Consider the following 19,335-nt stretch of genomic DNA (forward strand, 5'->3'; position numbering starts at 1 on the left):
ACCTTCCGGGAATAAAGGCACTTTGAGTGGGAGAGATCATACCATCCAGAATAGGTCTCAGTCTATTCACTAGGCACTTCGAAATAATTTTATAAATGATATTGCACAGGCTGATCGGTCTGAATTCCTTGATGGACTGAGGATTTTTCACTTTAGGAATAAGAATAATGGTAGTATCATTTATGTTGGGGAACGTAGTATTTCAAAAAATGTGCCTACGGTCATGCAAGATCTATCTAGGATAAGCATAGCGACGAGCGGGAAGAGTGTGTCTACGTACCCTCGTGGACCGAAAGCGGAAGCATTTAATAACGCGGTTGATGTAGTCGAATGTCTTCGTGATCCAAGCAATCCAAGTACCGAACGTACGACACCTCCACGATCAGCACACGTTCACCTCGGTGACATCACTCAAACTCTTGATCTAGTTGAAGCCGAGGGAGAGTTTCCTCAGCACGATGGTGCGGCGACGGCGATGATGAAGTTACGGGCGCAGGGCTTTGCCTAAGCACTACGATGATATGACCTCTTCCTCCATGTCTGTTAAAAAAATTATCATTTTTCATTCCCGACTTCTCTAGCTGAACCGACGACGAGGCTGGCACGGGCGGGAATCACTCTTCCTTTCATGGTGTTGCAACTTTGAATGGTGAGTCATGACCGAAATGCTCCAAAATGTAAACCACGATGGGGATAATATGACTAGAAAAGAAAGAGATGCTTGGCTAGTGGCGGCGGACATCGCCTACTTGGCAGAGTGATAATTGCAACCCTCTCCTCCATCTCACTCTAAACATCGGTGTCCGCTGGAAGTTGACGCTAAACGGTCTAGTCGTCTAACAACTCGGATGCTCTTAGACAGGAGACGAAGATCTACGAGTTCGGCAGAAAGCGTTTTTTGCCATTGAGTTCTATTACCTAATAGAACTGTATTACCAGAGAGAGTATCTTTTTGTGGAGAGGGCTGGGGCTATATATTGGAGTACTGGGCGATGGTGAGGTCGGGGCTCGGGGTGGAGTAGCTCATCGGAATTTCACCACTAGCTAAGATGAATCAGTTCAATCAACTCCTAGTCACTACAATATCAATCAATTCAATCATCAACTCCTAGTCACCGGAATTATTTTGAGCCACAGTATCAATCAGTTCAATCAACTCCTAGTCACCAGTAGCTAAAACTTTGGATTTAATTCACTCTAATTCAATCAATCACAGAAATTCTAAATAATTTTTAATTCACTCTAATTTAATAATTCAAATTTTAAAAATTGAAAAAACTTAGGATTTGGATTTATTTTTTGAGAGAGTTTTTTACGGCAATTTTTTGAGAGATAAGGAAGAGCCAGTCTTGGGCTGGGCCTCGTTCCACCAAGGCTGGCCCAGTAGTTTGCTGTGGGAATCCGAGCCCAGCCCAACCCACAAGGCTCCTCCTTTCGTTTCGTTCGGCTTATAGCCGAGGCGGAGCAGCGGAGGAGGCGGTGCTGCTTCGCTTCGCTTCCTTCCCGCTGCCGGCGTCGGCGTCGGCCTCGGTCGCGTCTCCGCCCGCAGGTGAGCCGCTGGCATCCTCTCGCCCCTCCCCTCCCCCTCCGCCTCCTCCGCCTAGGGTTTGGTGCTTCCCCAACCGTTCCGTTCCGTTGAGCTGACGAGCATTTCTTCCCCCCGTTCCGTTGTTCGTCGCAGCCGCAGGCACCGCCGCCCCCTCGCTCCTCCTCTCCGGCGACGCGGAATCCGCCTCTCCTCCCGCTTACGCACGTCCGCAGGTGCAGGTGAGAAGCGCGCGCCCCCTCCTCCCTCCCCCTCCCCGCCTCCCGTAGCAGCGCAGTCCCCTGCTTGCTTCTAGTCATCAGTTAATCGGCGGGATGGGGTCACGCGTTTCCGGTCGGGCGCCGCACGCTCCGCGGCGGATGTTCGCATCTGGGGTCGGGATTTTGGCCGGGAAGGTTGTGCGGTGAACTGTTCTTGGCCGGGAATGTTTCTGCAAACTGCTCTTGGCCGACAGATAGTTTCTGCAAATTTTGGCCGGGATTCGGGATCGGGATTTTGGCCGGGATTCGCATCCCGGGCTCCCGGACGTTCCGTTCTTAGTCATTAGGTTCCGTTCTTAGTCATTATTAGGTAGCATCATATTACTTGAGCTCTGAAGTTATTGCTGTGATTCGTGAATCATGCCAATGATGCTTGCTAGTGTTCCGAGCAGATATTGGATGGATCAGCAGGGGAGCAGATATTGCAACTGATTGCTTAGTGCTATGGTGATCTATTTACCGAGTGACATGCAATTTTACTCGACTTGCTTAGCCCAATTTGTGTGCACATTGCTGTAAGATGAGCTGTGCTGTATGATATTCCCTTACGATGACAGGTTCTGTCTGCCTTGCATTCGAATGCATTTGTATTTCAATCTTCTGCTGATGTTGAGAATCATTTGCTAGTTTACTTGCGTTCTAAGTTACTGGTATGATTCATGAATGCTTGCTAAGGGTGCCACCTACTGTATTGTTTGTTAGGTATTCTGAGCAAAAAATCCTTCTGATTTTGTTAGTTCCTGAGCAAAATTGGTTGCTGAACCCATTATATATCTGTCAACCTTGGCTGAGTGTTAAATACTGGGTGTTTTCTAGGATACGGATGCTTTCACAAAGTTAATTAGCTCCGATTCTCCAGGCAAGCATTCATCTTCTTTTGATTGACATTTGTCTTGCATTGCGTCGAGTGCCGCATACAACCTACGGTGTAAAATGCTGGCCTATTTCATACGCCAACCATGTAGGTGGATGCATGTATTTTCTGCCTAGACAAGATCGCGAGCGTGTGTTCTCCCGAATTAGTTCTAGTTCATTGTTGAGTATAGTCTGTAAATTCTATGGGCATGGTGCATTTGGATGCATAATTAATTTTTTGGTTCCTGGCTTCCTGCTCTAAACCATATGTATTTATTGCACCTGCTGATGTTGAGATCCATCTGCTATAATATATAGTTTACTTGGGTTCTTAGTTATTTGTGTAATTCATGAATGATTGTTAATGGTGCCACCAACTCTTTTGTTTGTTACCGCATTCTCAGCAAAAAAATCCTACCAACTGTTTGTTTGTTAGCGCTTTCTCAGAAAAAAATCCCTCTGATTTTCTTAGTTTCTGAGCAAAATTGGTTGGTGAACCCGTTATATTTATCTCTCCCCTTGCTGAGTGTCAATATTCAGTTGCTTCCACAAAGTTAATTAGTCAAGTACTAGTTGGTTCATCTGCTATAATACATAGTTTACTTCAGTTCTTAGTTGCTGGCGTGGTTCGTGAGTGCTTGCTAATGGTGCGACGACTGTTTTGTTCCTTACTGTATTCTGAGCAGATATTGCAGCTGATTGTTTGAGCTCTTGTGATCTTCTTATTGAGTGGCATGCAATTTCAGCTGACTTGTTTTCAGTGCGTTGCCTAGCCCAACCTGTATGTAGATTGCTGTAAGATGGGCTGTGCTGTGGGATGTTCTGTTGGAATTAACTTACTGCATGGAGTATACCAGTACTTACTATTTTGTTTGTTCCCAAGAAAGATTCTTGATGTGCTTTCAATGCTTTGCTGCTTTGTGATGATGAAAGCTGAACCTGAATGTCGATGGTATGTGTCGTCCAGAATTAGTTCTACTGAATTGTTTGAGTAAGTTGTTCTTCTTTGCAATGGCGAATTGTTGGCAAGTTGGTGCCTCCTTCATAAATTGTGTAGCTGAACAGAAACAGTTCTTTTTCTTCACTTTTGATTTGTACTAGTTTTGTTTTACGGGCAAAAAAAGAAAAACTACAGCTGATGGAATGACTGAATCGATTTATCTCCCAATCAAGTACCATCTGTTCGATACTACATACTTATAAAATTATGCATCGCGTTGCAGAGATACCTCGTCATTGGTGTCCACAATGTCGCGGACAACTTGCAGCTGCCCCCCAAAGAAGTGTTTCCAAGGGTATGTGTACAACCGCACACACTTAGAATGGCCTGAACCTGATCTATCCAGTCAGCTGGTTAAGGCTAATTGCTTTGTTATGTGCAGCACTTGTGACTGTTTAATAGGGATTGAGTTATGCTATTCGGGATGCAACTGCAGTGGTGACTGCCAGAACGGCTTATCTCTTGGAACAATCAACCCGGCTGCTGCCCAAGGTACCACCCCAACGCTTGCCTCTGGCTCTTCTGCTGCCCAAGATACTGCTCAAACGCAACCGCTTGCCCCGAGCTCTTCTACTGCCCAAGGTACCGCTCAACCACATCCACTTGCCCCGAGCTCTTCTACTGCGGCCGTGCCGAAGCCAGAGGCAGTTGGTGAGCTGGTGAAGTGCAACTGCAGCTTTACCAAATGCCTAAACTGGTATGTTCAAACACAGTGGCTGAATTATCTGAACCAGATCTATCCAATCAACTAGTAGTTAATTGGTATATTAGTTGTCCAAAGCTGCCATCTAACTGTTGCCTGATATATTGCGTGCAGCCAATGCAGATGTTTCAGGGAGGGTTTGAGTTGCGTTATGGGACGCTGCAAGTGCTATGACTGCGAGAACAACCCAAATTGGCTGGTAAGATATTCGTTAGAGGGCACTGCATTCATGAACACCGTGCTGCTCTGGTGTTTGCCAGGAACCTGAAACAAATGTGTTGCACTTATTCCAGGCCGACGAGGATTATGTGGAGTGCGCGTGCAAAACCAAAAATTGCAAAACCAGAGTCTGCGGTTGCAACAAGGTGCACGGTTATCTCCTTTCCAAAAGACTAGACATGCTTATTCTTTCTCTGATCCTGACTGAGGCTAGTTGGTTCTTGTTTTGAAGAAACTGAAAGGGTGTAACCCAAATTGCACGTGCATAGGGTGTGAGAATCAGTACGGGATGAAAGGGGGTATGTGCATGACACTTTCTTCTTTTATGTGTGTTGTTTCATTCGTAGCTTGGATAATCATGCTAGTGTAAATCTCTGTTGCTCTGCATGTACAAAACAGCTGATAAGTCCAATGCTGGACCGGGAGGTACGGGTGGCACAAGTGACGCCGGAGGCTCGGGTTCCAACAAGCAAATAAGAATCGGGGTAAGTTTGTGCTTCCACTTGCGCAGTTTGTTGAGAGAAATCATAGGTTAATTCTGTGTATGTCTGCCCCAATCTGTTGAGGGATAAGCAACTAATCCAGGTGATGTGCTCCTTTTGTGCAGTGATGACAGTAGGCTTGAGACATACCAGAGCATGATGCAAGTCACCTTACTTACTTACCATCCTCAAGACAATTGCCACTCATCTCCTGTTCAGAATATCTCCCACTAAAGCACAGCCGGGTTCCTGTATATTCCTTGTAATGGTTACTCGAAGCAAGCACGGCGACAACCTCCATGTTCCTCAGCCCTCGGGGGGCTCCAGTGGACCTAGATTGATCAGGCTGATACACTTTAGAACATATATAATTCTGTTCGGCGTCCATATATGCTGCCCGGAAATGGGTGCTTCAGTTCGTTCTTATACATGCACAGTCTTGCAAATGATTTCTCTTATACTTGAAGAAGATTCTGGTAGTATGAATATGGTTTGCAACTTTGCATATTCTGGTACCATGAAGTGATACGGTTATTCTTTGTATAGACCAGTTACACAAGCAGCACTGGTTGCTTGCTTGGAACAAGAATGACATCTTAGATATTGGGTTCCATTTGGTTCAGTAAGCGTTCAGTTTTTCTCCACCGACTAAATTCAGCACGAGGCATGCACTCTTTGTAGTGTTACGCAGTGTTTTGGGCGAAAGTATCAGGCGCACCCAATGTGGTGCTACCGCTCCAACAGGTTTAAAATGAGCATTGCTTACATATTCATTTTTGGCCAGCGGCAACGCAGGGGCAGTCTCCTAGTCTTAATATAAATATTGCAATTTAATCAATGCCTAATTGTAATTTGTTCACCACACCACACTTATCTTCTTGGAGAGATGCCACTAGTGGTCTATTTCCTTTATTGAAAACATCACTAAAAATACTTTACCTTGTTGTACCATTTTATTTATTTTATCTATCTATACCATACCGTGCAATTTACCCTTGTAACTAGCAGGACAAGAAGCTTAACAAACTTCTTGAAACGTTGGTGGCAAGAATTTTTTTGTTTTATGTGCAGGTACCGAAGACCTTGTTTGTTGGAAGAACTCTTGTGGGGTCGATAACCCTTGGTTCTCAATCGAGGGAAATAATTATTGCTAGGTTACTTCACCCTTACACTTGATGGTACCCAACCACTCTTACGAGAGAGCAAGCACACCACACCCTCTTCCTCGCATATCACATATCGTTCCTCTTCCTTCCCGAGCTGAATGAGCTCCTTGACCAAATCCTTGGTTGATTGGCATCCCCGTCCTTGTTGCGATCATCCATTAACCATAGTCCACTTCATATGATACATGAACACCATCACCACACTCATGGTTTATATGCCCACATACTTCATAGAAGAATCCAAAATTTTCATACTTTATGGGGAGAATAATCTTCTCTTACTTGCTCAAATTAAGAGGTGCAAAGAGGGCCAGCGGTTCGATGACCTCAATCTACACTCTAATGCACACATAGTTCTACTCGTAGATCCTTGTCAGTTATAGCTTGGAACCGGTGAAGACCTGGAAGGTTATGAATCTGCGCCCATGCATGGGTGTGATCAAGCTTCACTACACCTAGTTTGCCCTTAGCATAACCTCTATCACCATTAGAAGCTCTCGGAAAGTCCAAGTTACTTGATACATGACATGGTTCCAGTCTACGAGGAAAATAGTTGGATCACAAAGAGGTTATCATCTACCTCGCGATTGTTCAGGTCATAGGGTAGCTACCATGAAAACTTCGCCGTGTCTTTGAAGATGCCAGCATTGAACCGCTTCCTCGTATTCACTCTTGCCACCGCTAGCCACCTTGCCTCCTTAGAAAACTTTGAGCTTTCCTCCTCTACAATGTAAATGTCTCGAATTCTGTATTTTACAGCTTCATAATTTTCGTTGCTGCCTCAAGGTAAATCTCCACCTTCATCTTCTTTCTTCCTGCTACTGAGTTACCAGCCCCCATCGACGACGAAGACGCCGCCATCGATTCAATCTATGATCCAAACCCTCTCGTCAATATGCAACAACACTGATACTGGGTGAAGGACACATCGACCCCTTTATCAGCCCAAGTGTGCTCAAGATCAAGGAGGAAGTGGACCAAGATTCAGTGATGGCTAAGGAGAAGAATCAACAAAGGTCACGATCACCAGAGTAGGGAAACCCTAGTCCCTTAGGGTAGTTCTATTGGATGCCTCTGTAGGGACTAGCAGTGGAGGAGCTTGAAATAAATCTAAGATTGGGCGAAGCTGCAAAACAAAAAAAATCGAATACGAATACAACCAGTTAGATATTGCAAATATCGAGAAACTTAGATAATTATAGTGATCTTGTCCACATTACCTTACAAAATGAATTTCTAATTTTAAATATATATATATATATATATATATATATATATATATATATATATATAACCTACTCCATAAAAAAGAAACTATACCAAAATACTATTTAACAATGGATTATCGAGTTCACTAAAGATGAACTCTTCATTTCTTTGCATTCCTAAAGTGCATGAGAACATCTTCATGTTTGTACTTCCTTGTGATTTCACTCTCTATGTTTACTACCAAGTTATTGGCTAGATAATCATCTTCCATAGTATTACGTCACCTTGTCTTAATGACCTTCAATGTAGAGAATGCTCGTTGGACACTTGCTGTAGAAACTGGAGGAGTTAGAAGCAATCGCAGCAATCGATCAACCAAATGGTAGATAGAATGTCTCGCTGCACATCATCTCTTTGATTAGGTGGGTATTGCCAAATTTGTGGACGTAGTGCTTGATCCCGCTGCAAGATCCCCCCCCCCCCCCCCCCCTAGAAATAGGACTTCATTTTTATGATGAAATTTTTGTTGCGGCATCGAAGGAATGTAGTCCCTTTTTGCTCAAATCTAGCAACAACAGAGGAGGCTTAACATGTATTGCTTCGGTTTGTGTCGTTTCATTAGCTTTACATTCAACCGAATCACCTCTCTTTGTTTTGAAACATGCATCAATTGTTTTCCTCATAAGCATCACTGCGTCCTTTTGTAAAGGACATTTTCTATCCAGCACAAAATCCATGACCTAATTAGACTTTCCCCCCAACTTAGAAAGAACTCTAAATGTCCACAATTTCTAGAGGGGAGAGAGCCAGCGAGTGCAGTTTGCTCGCTAGCTCACTTTGGCACTACACACGACGCCATTGTTACCTGATGCTCTCTGCGTACATGCGGCGTCGACAAGATGAGGCCAGGACTCAACAGGCAGGAGTGAAGCAGTCTCCGATCACCAATCCCTATTCGTTCGTCTGCCAGCAACCGACCTCCACGCTGGCAAGCCCCAGCCCCACTCTCAGGCCCCTCCCAATGCTCCATGTGCAAGTGTTAACGCTGCCATGTAAGCAAAAAAAATGATGTGGCAAGGTAATTAAGAGGAGAGAGATGTGTGTGGTGACCCTAAGAAGAAACAATGCCAAGCACGGGAACCTAGGCAAAACACTTAAATGAAAGAAGCCCACCAATGCATGGACAACTTTAGTTGCTAAATATTTAAATGAGATGCTTAGCTACAACAAGTTAAGCATTTTTGCATTGAGGACTTTAGTTGCTTAACTCTTTAATGTTCTTAGCACCTCATCTTAGCATCGATGCATTGGAAGAGGCCTCAGGGATCCGATGTCGCATGTCAAACATGAAATCTTGGTTGCTCACCGGATCACTTTGTTCCTCTCCAGGAGGTGAGATCAATGAGTAGATGAGAAAATGTGCCTTTTGGTCTGTAGTACATAGGGCTAGTAAAGAAAAATTATTCCCAAATGATAAGTGCCAGACGATTAGGTGTGTGGCACTCCGGCCCTGATGTTTTTTGTCGGCAATTCCAGGACTAGGGTGGTTTTGAGGGAAACAAGTAGTTGAAAAGAAGAGACGAATTTATATACATTAATTAGATTTTTTTGAGGGGTGGTATATATGGCGGCTGCTAGGCGCCATCTGGATGTACGCGGACGAAACAACATCTGCCTTGATAGCCATCAGATCTTGAGCGCAAGGCCGTCCGATCTTGTCGTCGACACATCACTTGCTGCATCGCCTCTTGATACGTCTCCAACGTATCTACTTTTCCAAACACTTTTGCCCTTGTTTTGGACTCTAACTTGTATGATTTGAATGGAGCTAACCCGGACTGACGCTGTTTTCAGCAGAATTGCTATGATGTTGTTTTATGTGCAGAAAACAAAAGTTCTCGGAATGACCTGAAACTCCACGGGATATCTTACAATAAATAATAAAAAATCCTTGCCAAAGATGAAGACCAGGGGGCCCACACCCTTCTCACAAGGGTGGGGGTGCGCCCCCCCAAGGGCGCGCCCCTACCTCGTGGGCCCCCTGGAGACCCCCCGACTCCAACTCCAACTCTATATAACTGCTTTCGGGGAGAAAAAAATAGGAGAGAAGAAATCATCGCGTTTTACGATACGGAGCCGCCGCCAAGCCCTAAAACCTCTCGGGAGGGCTGATCTAGAGTCCGTTCGGAGCTCCGGGGAGGGGGATTCGTTGCTGTCGTCATCATCAACCATCCCCCATCACCAATTTCATGATGCTTACCGCCGTGCGTGAGTAATTCCATCATAGGCTTGCTGGACGGTGATGGGTTGGATGAGATTCACCATGTAATCGAGTTAGTTTTGTTAGGGTTTGATCCCTAGTATCCACTATGTTCTGGGATTGATGTTGCTATGACTTTGCTATGCTTAATGCTTGTCACTAGGGCCCGAGTGCCATTATTTCAGATCTGAACCTATTATGTTTTCATCAATATATGAGAGTTCTAGATCCTATCTTGCAAGTCTATAGTCACCTATTATGTGTTATGATCCGTTAACCCCGAAGTGACAATAATCGTGATACTTACCGGTGATGACCGTAGTTTGAGGAGTTCATGTATTCACTATGTGCTAATGCTTTGTTCCGGTTCTCTATTAAAAGGAGGCCTTAATATCCCTTAGTTTCCATTAGGACCTCGCTGCCACGGGAGGGTAGGACAAAAGATGTCATGCAAGTTGTTTTCCATAAGCACGTATGACTATATTCGGAATACATGCCTACATTACATTGACGAATTGGAGTTAGTTCCGTGTCACCCTATGTTATGACTGTTACATGATGAACCGCATCCGGCATAATTATCCATCATTGATCCAATGCCTACGAGCTTTCCATATACTGGTTTACGCTTATTTACTTTCCCGTTGCTATTGTTACAATCACTACAAAATACCAAAAACATTACTTTTCTTTCATTACTCTTTTGTTACCGTTACCATCACTATCATATTACTTTGCTACTAAACACTCCGCTGCAAATACTAAATTTCCAGGTGTGGTTGAATTGACAATTCAGCTTCTAATACTTGAGAATATTCTTTGGCTTCCCTTGTGTCAAATCAATAAATTTTGGTTGAATACTCTACCCTCGAAAGCTGTTGCGATCCCCTATACTTGTGGGTTATCAAGACTAATTTCTGGCGCCGTTGCTGGGGAGCATAGCTCTATTCTTTGAGTCACTTGGGATTTATATCTGCTGGACACTATGAAGAACTTGAGAGATCCAAAAACTAAGATTTATCCCTCAACTACGAGGGGAGGTAAGGAACTGCCATCTAGCTCTGCACTTGATTCACCTTCTATTATGAGTAAGCTTGCGACACCTACACCTGTTTCCGCTATTCATTCTGATATGTCGCATGTTATTGATGATGCTACTTCTGCTATGCATGATACTTATGATGAAACTACCTCTATGCCTGATACTACTATGCCACTTAGTGATTTTCTAGAGGAATGACTTGCTAGGGCTAGAGAGATTGAAAATATTGAATCTGATTATGAAGATGAAAGTGATGATGAAGAATCACTTGTTATTCCTAAGGGTTATTTATTTGATCAAGATGCTTCTTTAGCTATTTTAGCCTGCAAAGATAGATATGAACTCAAAAGGTTATTAGCTAAATGGAATAAGCAATCTCCAAATGCTAGGATGAGACCTGACCCTGCTTTTGCTACTTCACCTATATGTGTTGTTGATAAGGATTATGAATTCTCTGTTGATCCTGATATAATTACTTTGGTTGGATCTAATCCTTTTCATGGCTATGAGTCTAAAACTGTTGTAGCACATCTTACTAAATTAAATGATATAGCCACCCTGTTCACTAATGATGAGAGATCTCGCTACTTTTATATCCTTAAAATATTTCCGTTCTCTTTAAAGGGTGATGCTAAGATATGGTTTAATTCTCTTGATCCTGGTTGTGTGCGTAGTCCCCAGGATATGATTTACTACTTCTCTGCTAAATATTTCCCTGCTCATAAGAAACAAGCCGCTTTAAAGGAAATATACAACTTTGTGCAAATTAAAGAAGAGAGTCTCCCACAAGCTTGGGGGAGGCTTCTCAAGTTACTTAATGCTTTGCCTGATCATCCTCTTAACAAAAATGAAATACTTGATATCTTTTATAATGGACTAACCGATGCTTCCAGAGATTACATGGATAGTTGTGCTGGTTCTCTTTTTAGGGAATGAACACCGGATGAAGCTGAAATCTTATTAAATAATATGTTGACAAATGAAAATAATTGGGCAGCTCTTGAGCCAGCTCCTGCTCCAATTAATGATCCTATTCCTAAACCAACTCCGAAGAAGAGAGGTGTTCTATTTCTTAGTCCTGAAGATATGCAAAAGGCAAAGAAATCTATGAAAGAAAAAGGTATTAAAGCTGAAGATGTTAAGAATTTACCTCCTATTGAAGAAATACATGGTCTTAATTTACCGCCTCATGAAGAAATTTATGATCTTAATCCTTTATTTATTGAAGAACCTCCAGACCTCGATAACCCGACACATGTAGTAAAGGTAAATTCTCTCTATAGATATGATAAAGCTGAAATCCCTCCTACTAAAATTGCTAGTCAATGCTTGGATGAGTTTGATAATTTTATGTTTAAGCAAGAACACTTCAATGCTTATTTTGGTAGACAATTAAAACAAGACGCTGATATGATTAAATACTTGGGTGATTATATGGCTAATATTAGAGGTGAACTTAAACTTGTTAGCAAACATGCTTCTATGGTTACCACTCAAGTAGAACAAGTACTTAAAGCTCAAAAAGAATTGCTCAATGAGATGAATAGTAAGAAAAATGATTATGCTGTTAAAGTGGCTACTAGAACTGGTAGAATGACTCAGGAACCTCTGTATCCTGAAGGCCACCCTAAGAGAATAGAGCAAGATTCTCAGAGAAATAAAATTGATGCATCTAGTTCTTCTAAAAAGAAGAAAAAGAAAAATGATAGAACTGTGCAAACTTCTAGTGAACCTATTGCTGAACCACCTGATAATCCAAATGATATCTCTATGTCTGATGCTGAAACACAATCTGGTAATGAACATGAACCTAATGAAAATGTTAATGATGATGTTCATATTAATGCTCAACCTAGTAGTGATAATGATGTAGAAATTGAACCTGCTATTGATCTTGATAACCCACAATCAAAGAATCAACGTTATGATAAAAAAGACTTTGTTGCTAGGAAACATGGTAAAGAAAGAGAACCTTGGGTTCAGAAACCCATGACTTTTCCTCCCAAACCATCCAAGAAAAAGGATGATGAGGATTTTGAGCGCTTTGCTGAAATGATTAGACCTATATTTTTGCGTATGCTAAGTACATGAAAGATATTATTACTGTTTCGCGAAAAAGAAACGTCCCAGGTAGGGGTATTTCCTAATGCGTAACGGCAATAAAGTAAAGATTGTGGGCGTGCCAGTATACAATAGTATACAAATAAATAAAGGACAAGAACACATAGGGAAATACTGCTTTATTAATTCTCATGAGAATTACAAAGTGCGGTTTTCCACATGATTACAAATATTGCACCATGGATAAATACATCTGACTAGTATCCAGCGATTGTAGAGGTTCTGGTTCCCGGAGCCTCGTAAGACGATCCGGTTAATTACATCCGCGGGGCAATCCGCGGAACACCTCCGATTAAGCTGCGATGATGGTCGTTGTCTTGTAACCTGAAATATTCTCATGATATGTTGAGAAGTAAAAGTGGCAGACATGAATGTTCTAAGGCCTCGTCGGCCCTGGTATGAAGCGTCCGGCCTCGTCGTCACCGGGTTCATAGTGAAGCCTCAAAATTGTGTTCGACCTTGTTGGTCGCGAACAAAGTGAGTCCGGCCTCGTCAGTCACGGAAAGGGGTAATGCCTCCAAGTCTCGTCGGTCGAGGAGATAGTGCGTCCAGCCTCATCAGTCAAGACAAATGATTTCCGGCCTCGTCAGTCGCGGAAAGGGGTAATGTCTCCAAGCCTCATCAGTCAAGGAGACAGTGCGTCCGGCCTCGTCGGCCAGGACAAAAGGGGTTCCGGCCTCGTCGGTCACCGAAAAGGGGTAATGTCTCCAAGTCTCGTCGGTCGAGGAGATAGTGCGTCCAGCCTCATCAGTCAGGAGAAATGATTTCCGGCCTCACCGGTCGCGGAAAGGGGTATGCTGCAAGACATTCTATGAAATATCCGGCCTCGTCGGTACCGAATGATCACATAAAGTGCGTTGGCACTATTAAACATTTGACACATGGTGTGAACCAATTTATCTTTAATCATGGAGCCAATCTCCAAAATGCACCACTCAATCGCCGCATGATCTTGAGTGTGTTATCAAAGTATGGGACTTTGCCGCAGTTCAAGTCGCTCGTAAACATAACATGGATCTAATGAAACTCTCCTCGTCATCACTCGACCACCTTGTGATCCTGATTGTGCGAGGTTCAGGTAGAGGGATTCTCTACTGCCATGATTGGATTGGACTTGGCAATGTGTTCATGAGTCAACCTGCTATACCTTCGAATGTTTCAAGCAGAAACTCATCCTGCTTAGGAACATTTCTAAGTGTAGCACTGTTTCTTCTGTTGCGACTCTACGATGTCGTCTGTGGTATTTTAAAATGATCCTATAATGCCATACATAATCTGAGAAGCTTATAGTGCACCTTAGATCATGCCGGTTCTACACATCAGTAAGTTGATCCTGATCTCACCAATTTTCGAAAGGTATTCCCATGCACCAATCATCCTGAAAATGTATACCCCTTTACTTGGTGTGTTTTCTATCTCTCACAAAATTTGTAGCTCAAAACACCATGCCTACTGTCCGGAATAAATCACGGATTAAAGCCATGTTGGCTGTCATTGTCATGGACGAAAATTGCTAATTTTGTGGCTTGTTTTTCCAGCCTCAAACACCATCCACGTGCATGTCATATTTTCATCTTCCTTGGCACCACACCTGTTTTATATTTGCCTATTCTTATGGGCACACGCATCAAGCCCACCTATTTTAGTTCTTATGAAACCTGTTCGCCTTTCTTTAACGGAACTTATTCTCCGCGTGTACCTATATGGGTTGGCAACCATGATCGGTGTAAACCGACACGGCCCTGTTCATGAACTACACCATCATAGACCGCCATGGATTCGCCTCTCTTGAATCTGTTCGCCTTTTTCTTGTGAAACCTATACGCCATACGCTTGTACCTGTTTTGTTTAGATCGGCGAAGCAATCTATATTTTGAAGGCAACAATTGATCGAATAATCAATCTATTTTTTGAGGCAACATGATTGGATGAACCAATCTATTTTCCAAGGAAACATGATTGGATGAACCAATCTTTTTTTCGAGGCAACCTGATTGGATGAACCAATCTTGATCCGAGGCAACAATTCCGAGACCGATAAATCGATCTTACATTTTCCGAGGCAAAAATGAGATTGGACAAACCAATCATTCATCTGAGGCAGCAAGAAACGAGGGGAAGAGAAATTATAAATCTCACCGTTACTTACCATCGGAGTGTATGTGGCCGGATTGATGTGAATGATCGATGCTCCTGCTCGGACGTGCGCATGACTGAGATGTGTACGCTTTGTGTGTGCAGCCTTGTGGCCGTATGAGTTGTGCATGAGCACCTCCTATGTGCAGCATGGCGGTCGCTTCGTGCCAGCGGCCTGACGGCCAGCTTTATCTGGTGTGTCTACGAAGGCCTCGCAGCCATGATCTATATATGCCTGCATCTGTGTCTACGGCCAGATGGCCTCGCGGCCGCCTTCGCGTGCTTGTGCCCCCGTGAGCGGCCTGGCGGCCCACCGTGTGTCTCTGTGTAGCCCTGTTGCCGGCGGCGGCCGCGTGCGTGGGAGTGGCCAGCCATGTATACGTGCGTATCTTGAGAGCGGCCTTGCGGCCAGCAATATGTGTGAGCCTCCCCACGATGATGTGTAGATGTGCTCCTTTATATAGGGAGGAGCTAGGGCGATGAGGTTCTCCCAGCGCGCCGCCAGGGTCGTTCGGCCGTACGCATCGTCGGGAGAGATATGCTGCAACGCATCTCATCTTGTGTTATCGTGTCCTCTATTCAAGCTAACCATCCATCCTTATCTAATCACAAGCCAGCAACCGTACTGCTCCTGGACCCAAGAGATGCGTACGTGCGTGTAACTCCAGGAGGTTGGCAACCGAGCTGGCCAAACACTTAGACATCGTGCCAGGTTTAGGGCGTTGGCCGAAATATTTAAATAACATATATGTGATCCGGCATGCTAGCTTGCATGGAATGCATGCATTCATCGGTGGTTCGACGTTAAATATAGTTGGTCACCTTGTGCAACTAAGCCTTGCTAAATGCACGTTGGTATGGAGATCCTTATACAAGTGCACATGCAAAATACTACTCCCTCCGTTCCGAAATGTAGGTCGCTGGGGCTTCTGTTCCGACCAGGTGAAAAGTTGACAATTGACCTGAATACCCTCCCTTCAAAATTTGAATCCCGATCGATCGTCTTCCACCTCCGCCTCCGCCCTCCACCTCCACCTCCGCTTCCGCCCTCCACCTCCACCGACCCTCACCTCCGCCCTCCACCTCCATCTCCACCTCCACCCTCACCTCCGCCCTCCACCTCCATCTCCACCTCCACCCTCACCTCCGCCCTCCACCTCCATCTCCACCTCCGCCCCCTGCCCAGGCGCTGCCGCCGTTGGAGTAGAGCTGGTGCTCTGCTGCCGCCCACACACAAGGGCTCCTCCTGACCCGTGTCCAGGTGGAGGCGAGCACAGGCTGTTCCGCCATCTCCACCTCCGTACCCACCTCCGGCCATTGCATCTAGGCGCAGGCGCTCCTTCTCTCCCACATCCAGGAGCTGCTGCTGGGTTCGGCTGGTGCCCAGGTTCATCTCCTCTCTCTGGTCATTTGATCCTCTGCTGGAGTACATCTCTCTGGTGTCGCTGGAAACGAACTGCAAGCATAAACAATACTCAAGTGATTCAAGAGATGTACTGATTCAAGAGTAGTCAAGAGTAATTCAGAAGTGCCAACATTTGATTCAAGAAATGTTTGCCGCCAAAAATTCAACAAATAATTTGAACAAGTTAACTGAATTAACTGTTGACTGTAGCATTTCAGACAATAGGAGTAGCAGACCAAACTGTATTAACTGTTGACTGTGCATCATTGATTTTGAAAATTCTGGAAGAACCTCTGCCATTATGTTGATTTACTTTAAATAAAAATCATAGACTGAAAATGTTGTCATCTGGATTACACATGTTCTTTTTCTCATTAGAGGATCATGAGAGAAAACTATTGAAAATAGTCTGGAGTAAAAAAAATCTGAGAACACACACACAACAAAAACAGGTTCATGACTGGAGTAGTACTGTAATAAGACCTGACGAAACTTCTTTTGGCTGGGAGAGATTTGAGTGTTTTTATATCATTGCTAAGAGATTTTATTACTGTAATAAGACTTGACAAAACATCTTGAACTGATAATCTACATCAAACTTGCTTGAATGCAATGCAAGCTGTACCTCGATCTGTCCTGAAACAATGACCACGTAGCAAAGAGAGGAATGAACTGCAAACATAAACAATTTGATGAGCATTTGGTTCAACTAGCAAATAATTTGATCTAACCATTTGACAAAATCTGAATCTACTGATGCAGGAATACTGTCAAATTACTGTTGGAGTACAATTCAGATTACAACAGCAGTACCTGAAAGCAGCAGAAGATGGTTGTCCCAGACCTCAACTGCACTCCACCTGCAGAAGATGCAGAAGATGAAATGGGTGATGATGATGCAGGAGTACAAATGGATGAAGATGTAGGAGTACAAATGGATGAAGATGCGGGAGTACAACATGCAGGTATAGCTACAATGGCATTTCAGAAATTTTCAGTTAGTGGTGGAAGAAAAAAATCAGTTAAATTACAGAATACAGTTTGATGATATGATCATATCATCATTTGATCATTTGATGATATGATCATATCATCATTTGAATGCTTATGTTCATTTGACCATTTTTCCTTTGATCATTTGATCATTTTTCCTTTGTTGTATTTCTTCATGCAGGTGTTGAGCAATTAGTTAAGAAAAGGGATAGCCTCGATGACAAGCAAAAGTATGCTGCTTATGTTGCAATGCACACATTGTGCATGAGTAGAGGGTGCAAATTTGAAAGAGATGACAAGAAAAAGATTGCCAGTTTCTTTGGAGTGGGTGTATGGAATGTACAAAGAGTTTGGAAGAAAGCAATGAAGCAAATTGCTCAAGGTCTGGAGGTGGATGTTTCAAGTCAGAGAAAAAAGAACTGTGGAAGAAAGCCAAAGGACATTAATCTAGATCAAATACCTACCATTCCACTTAACAAGCGGTCTACTATCAGGTCACTTGCTTGGCAACTCGGTTGCAGCCCTACGACACTCCACTGGAAGTTCATGCTGAAGTTGATAAAGAGGCATACAAACTGTTTGAAGCCAGTTTTGAAGGAAAAGAACAAGAAGGATAGAATGGAGTTTTGCTTGTCAATGCTCGATGAGACAACAACACAAACTGAAAGGCAAAAATTCAAGACCATGCACAACATTATTCATATTGACGAGAAATGATTCTATATGACCAAGAAAAACAGGAACTATTATCTGCTATATGGGGAGGAAGAGCCTACGAGAACTATACAAAATGGCAGTTGTATTGGAAAAGTCATGTTCTTGACGGCTATTGCTAGGCCAAGGTGGGATAGTGAAGGAAATGTGACATTTTCTGGGAAAATTGGAATTTGGCCATTTGTGAAAGAAGTTCCGGCTCAGAGGAGAAGCGACAACAGGCCTAGAGGAACAATGGAGACGAAGTCCATAAAAGTCAACAGGCAAGTAATGAGAGAGTTCATGATAGATAACCTACTACCAGCAATACAAGCATCTTGGCCTGAGAATGATGCTGGGCAAACCATCTATATACAACAAGACAACGCCAAGCCCCATATCTTTCCCAACGACCCAGAATTTGTAGCAGCCGCGGAAAGAACTGGACTCGACATCAGACTAATTCAACAACCTGCCAATAGCCCTGATCTAAATGGCCTTGACCTTGGGTTCTTCAACTCGTTGCAATCTCTGACAGATTGTCTAAGCCCTAGAACGCTTCAGGATCTTATCAAGGGTGTGCTAGATGAATTTGAAAACTATGAAGTTTACAAGCTAAACAGAGTTTTCCTATCTCTACAAGCTTGCATGATTGAAATCTTGAACCACGCAGGGAGCAATGGGTATAAAATACCCCATGCGAACAAGGAAAGGCTAGAGAACCTTGGGATGCTACCTCCAAGACTTACATGCCCTGAAGAGGTATATGAAAATGCCCTGCATAATCTTGGGATAATGGAGAGAGTTCAGTGATGGAAGAAGAGGCTTGACATACTTGTCGAGATGCTTGTTGATATGCTTGAGGAGTTGCTTGTTGAGATGCTTGAGGAGTTGCTTGTTGAGATGCTTGTCGAGATGCTTGTTGATATGCTTGAGGAGTTGCTTGTCGAGATGCTTGTTCAGATTCTTGAGGAGTTGCTTGTTGAGATGCTTGTCGAGATGCTTGTTCATATGCTTGAGGAGTTGCTTGTCGAGATGCTTGTCGAGATGCTTGTTCAGATGCTTGAGGAGTTGCTTGTTGAGATGCTTGTCGAGATGCTTGTTGATATGCTTGAGGAATTGCTTGTCGAGATGCTTGAGGAGTTGCTTGTTGAGATACTTGTCGAGATGCTTATTGATATGCTTGAGGAGTTTCTTGTCGAGATGCTTGTTCAGATGCTTGAGGAGTTGCTTGTTGAGATGCTT

At 43.6% G+C, this 19,335-nt stretch overlaps 1 protein-coding gene and 1 pseudogene across 1 annotated transcript; both read left to right on the forward strand.

The window, feature by feature from the left end:
• The first annotated feature begins 1,459 nt into the window (after nucleotides 1-1,459).
• On the forward strand, nucleotides 1,460-5,612 carry LOC125530420 (uncharacterized). Its single transcript, XM_087542046.1, has 9 exons — nucleotides 1,460-1,549; nucleotides 1,682-1,767; nucleotides 3,885-3,956; nucleotides 4,044-4,358; nucleotides 4,479-4,563; nucleotides 4,658-4,729; nucleotides 4,816-4,882; nucleotides 4,983-5,068; nucleotides 5,191-5,612. The coding sequence occupies exons 3-9, from the start codon at nucleotides 3,910-3,912 to the stop codon at nucleotides 5,191-5,193; spliced, it is 675 nt and encodes a 224-aa protein (XP_087398172.1). The 5' UTR covers nucleotides 1,460-1,549; nucleotides 1,682-1,767; nucleotides 3,885-3,909; the 3' UTR covers nucleotides 5,194-5,612.
• An 11,621-nt stretch (nucleotides 5,613-17,233) lies between these two features.
• Nucleotides 17,234-18,903, forward strand: LOC147992982 (uncharacterized; annotated as a pseudogene).
• Nucleotides 18,904-19,335: the final 432 nt, after the last annotated feature.

This window comes from Triticum urartu, chromosome 1A, assembly GCF_056163025.1.
Source record: "Triticum urartu cultivar PI428250 chromosome 1A, HENAU_Tu73, whole genome shotgun sequence".
NCBI lineage: Eukaryota > Viridiplantae > Streptophyta > Magnoliopsida > Poales > Poaceae > Triticum > Triticum urartu.

Coding starts and splice junctions, on each gene's coding strand:
- LOC125530420 (XM_087542046.1), top strand. CDS start 3,910: ATGTCGCGGACAACTTGCAGCTGCCCCCCAAAGAAGTGTTTCCAAGG. Junction 4,730..4,815: donor GAGTCTGCGGTTGCAACAAG/GTGCACGGTTAT, acceptor CTTGTTTTGAAG/AAACTGAAAGGGTGTAACCC. Junction 4,883..4,982: donor TCAGTACGGGATGAAAGGGG/GTATGTGCATGA, acceptor TGTACAAAACAG/CTGATAAGTCCAATGCTGGA.